We start from the raw sequence: 9,269 nt of genomic DNA on the forward strand, positions 1-9,269 counted from the left end.
TCTCTACTGGTCAATGTAGTCTATTTATCATTCTAGTTACTGCCATTTAAGTAAATGAGAAAGGCCAAACAAACATAGCCATATGTGCCTCAACTGTACTTTCACACTAATTGGTTTTATTCCATTTGGAGTCAAGTGGCATTAAACAAATCATACACACATTGTTATCTGCTTGCTTCACACGGTACTGCTAGTTGAATTAGATTCAAAATTCAAGACATTTAATATTTAGGGCCTAGTTCCAGAACTCTGAAGACACTCAGAAATTTACCGAGACTGATAAAATAAAACTAAAATTAATTGAAAATAGTGATAGTTTATAAAGAGTGCTAAAAGTTTGGATACATCGTTGAAGAAGCTGTTGCTCTTTCTTACTGATCATATTAGATGCCTGCTGCATTATTAATAAACATGTACATTTGTATGCCCACTGTAAAACAATTCAATTGAATAGACTAATTCACAACATTTCACTAATAGAGTTTCTTTAAATCAAAACAAAAAAATCTTCCAAATTAGACTTAGCAAAAAGGAGTTTATAATAATACACTGCCATTAAAACTGGACATTTTTTCTTCACAAGTTCAAAGATTGATTAAGGACAGGAAACCCCATTAGATATTATAATCCATTCATTCAGCAAAAATTCCAAAGCTCCACTATTTCAAATTAATTCTCAAGCAATTCTAACTATTTTACTTCCACATACTGGATCATTACATTTGCTAATCACTTGCTATGTAAAAAACAGCTCATACTTAGAGCTTTTAAAATGTCGAGGTTAGTTCCAAAACGCTTCACATCAGCCAAAAGTGGACAAGGCGATTTTAAGAGTAGTTTATAAACTAAATTTGAAGAAGCGTAGATCTATAAAGACAGTGATAGGCTCAGCACTAGATTTCTTAATTTGTCTTTGGCTACCTTCAACATGTGGAAGATTCTTTCTGTTAGCCAATCTGGAAAACTCTTGGGGCCTCTCTCAGAAACCCATTCCTTTCCCTACTTAATAGTCTGAAATACACAATTTTGCAAATCTTAATTCATTCTTATGGATAGGGATCAACCCCATGACTTTTCCCTACATTGCCTGTGTCAATCACAGCAGTCAGAACTGAATACATCGTAATCTGATCAATGTAGGTTAAACACAAATTCTAGAGTTCAAACAAGTGGCCAAAAACTTGGCAAATGGAATTATAATATGGGAAAATGTGAAGTTACACACTTGGGCAAGAATAATAGGGGAGTGAAATATACAGGGCAACCCCCATATCCGGGGGTCCAGTTTCCATGGTTTCAGTTACCCACGGTTTACTGTGGCCCGAACATATTCTCAGGAACATTCAGGAACCAGGGAGCTGCCAGAACGGTATGTTTCCTATTTAAATGAATGGGTTCGCTCTTATCCGCGTTTCGGGCTTCCTCAGTAGATCCCCCTGCGGGTACCGGGGCGGGGGGGTGGGGGGGACTACTGTACGACAAAGTTTGTTTTAACTGGCATCTTATGAACCGGCACTCTCAATAAACCGGCAAAACATATGTATCTCAAACACTAGAAGTTTACTGTATTATCACGATCTACCATGATGTCAAGAAATCAGTTTGAGGATGCAAGTGAGAAGGCTCTCTGCTAGCAAGTTTATTTTAGCAAAGCTGCATTATTATTTAAATGATTTATGCTGGAAATAAAGGAGAACAGTGATGTGTTTACCCCCTGCATTATGTTTTTATTATTTATTGTGTGTGTTTTTACACAATTATGTGGACCTCTTGATGAACTGGAATATTTGACCAAGTTGCACATTCCTGGTCTCATAGGGGCAGGTTAATAAAAAGTTGGCTGGATTTTAATTGGATAAAGACTGCAGAAAGCTGCAGCAGAGAGATTGTAAGTTCTTTTGCATAAATCACAAAAAGCTAACAACTAAGTTCAGCATGTAATCGGGAAAGCAAATGGAATATTGACCTTTATTTTAAAGGGAATGAGATATAAAAATAGGGATATTTTGTTAAAACTATACATGGCATTAGTTAGATCGCACCTGGAACTCTGTGAGCAGTTTTGGGGCACTTATCTTAGAGAAGCTTTACTGGCATTGGAGATTAAACTTAACAACTTTAACACTGTTCATAGATTGAAAGAAGCAGCAATAACTATGTCTGGAAGAAACTGTTAAGGGGCAAGGACAAACAGACCTAAGGGGCAACTTTTTCCACACAGAGGGTGGTGCGCGATTGGAATGGGCTGCCAGAGGAAGTCGTGGAGGCTAGTACAATTGCATTGTTTAAAAGGCATCTGGATGGGTCTACGAACAGGAAGGGCAAGGAGGGATATGGGCCGGGTGCTGGCAGGTGGAACAAGATTGGGTTGGGTATGTGGTCGGCATGGACAAGTTGGACTGAAGGGTCTGTTTCTGTGCTATACATCTCTATGACACTTACTGTTGGTTCCACGTCCTTCTATTTTGGATGAATAATCAAGAAAGAGTCATATAGTATAGAAACAGACCTTCCAGTCCAACCTGTCCATGCCAACTAGATATGCTAAATATCTCTAGTCCCATCTGCCAGCATTTGGCTCATATCCCTCAAAACCCTTCAGACTCACTGGAACGTCACTGTTGGTTTATTTTTCTTGGACCAAACTCCGATGTCCAGAGATGCTTGTAACTTCACAGCCAGTCAGCTGTGAAGGTTCGTTGTTCCTTTTTTTTCTGAACTCTGGAGCGGTTCTTGAAACAATCTTCCACAGGGCCTACTGCTCTCTTTCTCCCATTTCCAAGTATTGCTGTTTTGATCTTTCTTTCAAAGTTTCAAACAAAGCAAAAAACTTACAAAACAGTAATTACTGTTCTAGAAATAAAGGAAATCAGCTCCAGCATTAGAAAAAATACTCAAAACAAAAGGAACAGCTCTGACAACCACGATTTTCTCCTATCTACCATTTTGGATTGACATCCCAATCTGACCTAGTCCCATTTGCCAGCATTTGGGTCATATCCCTCTCAATCCTTGCTATTCAGATATCCATCCAAGTGCCTTCTGATTATTGTAATTGTACTACTTCCTCCATCTCCTCTGGCAGTTCATTCTATACAGGCTCGCACCCTCTGCGTGAACAAGTGGTCCCTAAGGTCTCTTAAATCTTTTCCTTCTCACCTTAAACCTACTAGTTGGATGCTCCTACGCTGGGGAAAAGACCTTGACTCTTTATCAGATCCATGCCCCTCATGGTTTTTTTTTAAAACATAAACTTCCTTCAAGGTCACCCTTCAGTCTCCGACGCTCAAGGAAAAAATGCCCCAGCCTACTATGCCTCTCCCAGTAGCTCAAACCATCCAGCCCTGGCAATATCCTTGTAAATTGTTTCTGCACCCTCTCATGTATAACTACATCTTTCCTATAGAAAGGAGACCAGAACTGTAGGCAGTATTCAAGTGGTCTCACGAATACAGCCATTACCTGTATTAATCATGAACCTTTCTACCCTGGTTTGTCTTACCAAAATGCAATATTTCACATTTATCTAAATTAAACTCCCATCTGCCACTCTTTGGTCCATTAGTCTATCTGATCAAGGCCTAATTGCATATCTGAGATAATCTTCTTTGCTACACTTTTTTTCTCCACTACATCACCTATTTTGGTGTCATCTGCAAACTTATTCACCGAACCCCTCTATATTCACATCCAAATCATTTATATGAATGACAAAAAGCAGTGGACCCAGCATTGACCCTTGGGGCACATCACTGGTCACAGGCCTCCAATCTGAAAGGCAACCTTCCACCACCATCCTGTCTTCTGGGTACAAGCTAATTTGGTATCCAGTTGGCTAGCTCCCCCTGGATCCTTTGAGATCTAACCTTACTAACCAGTCTACCACATGGAATCTTGTCAAACACTTTGCTGAAGCTCACAGACATTTACCACTCTGGCCTCACCAATTTTTTGGTTACTTCCTCAAAACATTCAACCAAGTTTGCGACATGATTTCCCACACACAACGCCATGCTGACTATCCCTAATCAGTCCTTGCCTTTCCCAATGCTTCTAAAGTCCTGTCCCTCAGAATCTCTTCCAACAACTCATCCACCACTGACAGAAGGCTCACTGGTCTATAGTTCCTTGGCTTTTCCTTACAATCTTTAAATCATGGCACCACATTAGCCAACCTCCTGTCATCCGGCACCTCATCTGTGATAAAGCAAGGGCCCAGCAATCCGTTCCCACAAAGTTATGAGAAACCTCTGATCAGGTTCTGGGGAGTTGACCACCTTCATGCATTTTAAATCCGCCACACTTCTTCTTCTGTAATATGAACTCTTTTCATGACATCAATATTGATTTTACCAAGTTCCCTGGCTTCCAAGTCCTTCTCTACAGTAAATACTGATGCAAAATATTTGTTTAGTTTCTGTCCAATCTCCTGTGCTTCCACACACGGCTACGTTGATCTTTAAGGGGGCCAATTCTCTCCCTAGTTACTCTTTTACTCAATGTATTTACAAATTCACTTTGGATTCTACTTAACTCTATTTGCTAAAGCTATGCCCCTTTTTGCCCTCCTGATTTTCAAGTGTACTCTTGCCCTTCTACTTCTCTGGGGATTCACTCAATCCCAGCTGTCCGTACCTGACATATGCCTCCTTTCTCTCTACCATAGCCTCAATTTCTCTAGTCATCCAGCATTCCCGACATCTACTAGCCTTGTCCTTCACACTAACAGAAACATACGGTCTCTGAAGTGTTGTTACCTCATTCTTAAAAGCCCCTCACTTTCCAAACATCTCTTCACCTGCAAATGGCCTCCCCCAATCAACTTTTGAAAGTTCCAGTCTAATACCATCATAATTGACCTTACTCCAATTTAGAACTTTAACTTTCTGATCAGTACCATCCTTTCCCACAGCGTTTATGATCACTTCGAGTCATAGAGGTGTACAGCATGGAAAAAGACCCTCCGTCCAACCCGTCCATGCTGACCAGATATCAGAGTGCTCCCCTTTTGACACCTTAGTCACTTGCCTTGGCGTATTTCCCAACATATTTTTGTTTTCACTGATGTTCCAATATCATGTAAACAATCTGCCTGAAAGCCTAGATTTTTAGCCTTCCCCCAGTTATTTTGATGATCAAGTAATATCAAAGATATTGTAAAGAAAATATAGTGTGGGTTCTACAATGTTTAAATGTTTTTTTAATACTGTGTTCACTCTACCATTTCCTTGTGAAAAAAACAATGACAGCATTTGCTGCAGACTAACATTGACTAAACTGTGAATTTTGCAATAAACTTCATTTAAAGAGATACTGACAATATAAATTATCGTAAGTAAAAGGAAGGCAATTACCATCTAATGTAGATTGCAATGGCCCTATCCTTCCCATTCGGCGCATCCTCCAGACATGCCTAGCTGAGGGCACATAGAGCTGTGTGACCTGGTAATAAGAGATGCTGACAATAAGTAACCATTAGTCTTCCAACTTCAGTAGATTTTGAAACAATAACTTTACATTTTAATGTCTCCTAGAATCACAATAAACAAGGTGGTCCATAAAGAACAAAACGGCACTTCAAATAATCAATTCAGTATTGACAACTGAAGTGACTGCAAAATGAAAGCAATTAAGATAAGTAGTGCTTAATTTGAGTGCATTTTAAGATTTTTCCAGTTTGCTTAACTTCCACCTATATTAGACAGCACAATCTCACAAAGTATCATTATTTTTGGTCAGCTGAACATCTAACAAGTATGGAAACAAAGCAGCAGGGCCTAACAGGATGAATCCTGATCCTGAGGAAATGGTCAAGGTCATGGAAATGGTCATGAAACTGTATTTTAGGTATCAACATGTGGACGTGCAGAAGAACTACGAAGTGGATTAAACTCTGGTACTCACTCTAAAAAGCAAATCAAGAACTAATTACGGCAATTACAGTCCAGTTAGTTTAGTTCCAGCTTGCATTAATCAGGGAAAAAACAAAAATGCCAAATTTCAAATGATCACAATTAATATTACAAAAAAGGATGCCAGTGGATTGGCAAATCAATTCTGACTGAGGTGTTGACACAGAGAAAGCAACAGGAAACAACAGGCTCCCCATACGACCTGATACTTCTCCCTCTTTCACCCTTAAATGGTTGAATGACATTGACTGTTTACCAGCCCTTAGGAAATTCTTCAAAGCCCATAGAATTTTGAAAGGAAACCTCTCATGCATTAACTATCAAGCTATATCCTTCAAAGATCTGGAATGATGTTCAATTGTTCCTGGGAATTAAGTTAGTTTTTTAATTATGACCTTTTGGTTAGTTTTTTTTCCCCCCAATTCCTCAGTTTCATAAGTCCCTTCTTTATCTGGTATTTCTAGGACATTTTCTGCATCATCTTCCATGTAGACAAGTTAGTGTTCTCCACTATAAATTCTCCTTTGCCCATCTATAATGGATTCACAATTGACCTAGCTAATCTTTTCCTTTTCACTAATCTAAGGAAACTTTTAACATCCACTTTTATGTTCCTCAGTACTTTGTATACATACTTGCTTTTCCTTTCTGAATCCGTTTCTTGTTCCTTCTTCGCAGGGTTCTAACTTGGTCCCAATGATCATACATACCACTTTTTCTGGCATCTTCACAAGCCATTTTAGTCAAAAAGAAAAAGGAAGCATAACTAAGGTTTAGGAACTTGAGACTAAACAAGGCCCTTGAGGAATATAAAAGGAAGCAGGAAAGAATTTAAACAAGGAATTCGGAGGGTTAAAAGGTGCCATGAAACACCTTTGGCAAGTAGGATTAAGGAGACTCCCAACCCTTTTTGTATGGAGATTAGGAGCAAAAGGATAACTAGGGAAAGGGTATGCCCACTTAAGGACAAAGGAGGGAATTTATGCATGGAACCAGAGGAAGTGGCTGAATACTTTGCATCAGTATCCCCAAGGAGAAGGACATGGATGATTCTAGAATTCAGAGAGGGTATACTGATATTCTCGGGGATGTTGATATTCTTGATATTGAGGTGGTGGTGGTATTGGGTCCTTTAAAAAACATGAAGACAGATAGTGGTTAGCACTGCTGCCTCACAGCGCCAGAGACCCGGGTTCAATTCCCGCCTCAGGCCCATAGTGTTAGGTTAAAGGGGTAAATATAGGGGTATGGGTGGGTTGCGCTTCGGTGGGTCAGTGTGGACTTGTTGGGCCGAAGGGCCTGTTTCCACACTGTAAGTAATCTAATCTAATCTAATCCCATAAGGCCCTGGGGATTTATTTTAGGATACAAAAGTAGGCAAAGGAGGAGACAGCTGGGGCCTTGATGGAGACCTTTGCATCCTCTTTAACCACAGATGGCGAGTCACGTTGTAGATGTACAAAATTTGAGTTAGGCCACATTTGGAATATAGTAAAAACAACAAATGCTGGAGATCACAGGAGGTCAGAGAGGAAGCTAATGCTTCAAGTCCAGATGACTCTTCATTACAGCTGAAGTGAAGTGTGGAAGGTGCAGCATTTATGTTCTCGGTTGGGGAGGGGAATGTAGAGTGCTGGGACAGAAAAGATGCTGAAAGTTCAAATTAAGTGATCAGAATGAGAAATTGGCAGAACACCGGTGTGTCTAACTGCCAGACTTGAAAGAACCCACTTGCCAGTCCCACTGGGCTGGGGAGAAACGGAGGAAGAACGTGGTGACAGAGAATCTAAGTAAAGGGATGTAACCAAAACTGCACACATTACGAAGGATGTGGAGGCTTTGGAGAGGATGCAAAAGAGATTTACGACGATGTTGCCTGGATTGGAGTGTTTTAGTCATAAGGAAAGGAAACTTGAATTCTTTTCATTACTGTGTTGCAGGCTGAAGGGCAACCTGACAGAAATATATAAAATTATGACAGGCATGGATGGGGTGGACAGTCAGAGTCTTTTTCCCCCAAGGTGGGAATGTCAAAAACTAAGGGGCCTAAGTTAAAGTTGAGAGGGGGAGGTTTAAAGGAGATCTGCAAGGCAAATTTTCTTCTTCTTTACAGAGGATGGTAGGTTCCTGGACCTTGCTGCCAAGCAGGTGGTAGAAACAGAAACGATAGCCATGTTTAAGAAGCATTTAGACAGACACATGAACAGGTAGGGAAGAGGGGGATATGGACCATGAGCAAGCAGATGGGATTAGTTTAGAAGAACATCCTGGTAGGCAAAGACATGATGGGCTGAAGGGCCTGCTGCTGTGCTGCAGTCTTATTTTTTTCCATTTAATGCAATATCTAACTTATTTTGTTAAGCACAGTTGATTGATCTGTTCCTCCACAGGTTTGCATATTAGAGGAATTTAGAAAGTTAGGGGATGACTGATAGAGGTTTACAAGATATTAAGAATAGGCAAGGTGGACAGAGAAAATTATATCTGCTGGTTGGAGAACTGAAGACCCCAGAACAGTAAAAATTAGAACCGGATTTTGAACAAGTAAAATTAAGACTGGTGACAGAAATTTTAAACTCTCTTCCACAAACTCCACCTGAATGTGCAATTAAGACCCCACAACCCGCTAAAGCATTAATTTGCAAAGTTGTCTGGAGTAGAGTGGGAAGAATTGTGGGCGGCACGGTGGCACAGTGGTTAGCACTGCTGCCTCACAGCGCCAGAGACCCGGGTTCAATTCCCACCTCAGGCGACTGACTGTGTGGAGTTTGCACGTTCTCCCCGTGTCTGCGTGGGTTTCCTCCGGGTGCTCCGGTTTCCTCCCACAGTCCAAAGCTGTGCAGGTCAGGTGAATTGGCCATGCTAAATTCCCCGTAGTGTTAGGTAAGGGGTAAATGTAGGGGTATGGGTGGGTTGCGCTTTGGTGGGGCGGTGTGGACTTGTTGGGCCGAAGGGCCTGTTTCCACTCTGTAATTAATCTAATCTAATGTAATTGAAGCTCTCAGGAACAGAAAGAGTGAAGTACACTGAGCAAACAACGACAGTGTTCTGCAGCAAAAGCAAAAAGAGCTGGAGGAACTCAGCAGGTCTGGCATCATTGTGGAGCTTTAGATGTTTTACTTCTCTTACAAGTTCATCAGGCTTATCACACAGAACATAGAACAATACAGCACAGAACAGGCCCTTCGGCCCACGATGTTGTGCCGAACATTTGTCCTAGCTTAAGCACCCATCCACGTACCTATCCAATTGCCGCTTAAAGGTCACCAAAGATTCTGACTCTACCACTCCCACAGGCAGCGCATTCCATGCCCCCACCACACCTCTGGGTAAAGAACCCACCCCTAACATCTCCCC

The 9,269-nt window shown here is 41.0% G+C and overlaps 1 protein-coding gene across 2 annotated transcripts in view; it reads right to left on the reverse strand.

Annotated features, from left to right (window-relative positions):
- Window positions 1-9,269, reverse strand: part of ube3c (ubiquitin protein ligase E3C) — a 177,268-nt gene that overhangs the window by 71,946 nt on the left and 96,053 nt on the right. For both annotated transcript variants that reach the window (XM_043690704.1, XM_043690705.1), the window contains exon 16: window positions 5,355-5,442. In XM_043690704.1, coding sequence (XP_043546639.1) covers window positions 5,355-5,442 — 88 coding nt within the window. The remainder of the gene's footprint in view (window positions 1-5,354; window positions 5,443-9,269) is intronic.

This window comes from Chiloscyllium plagiosum, chromosome 5 (assembly GCF_004010195.1).
Source record: "Chiloscyllium plagiosum isolate BGI_BamShark_2017 chromosome 5, ASM401019v2, whole genome shotgun sequence".
Lineage (NCBI taxonomy): Eukaryota > Metazoa > Chordata > Chondrichthyes > Orectolobiformes > Hemiscylliidae > Chiloscyllium > Chiloscyllium plagiosum.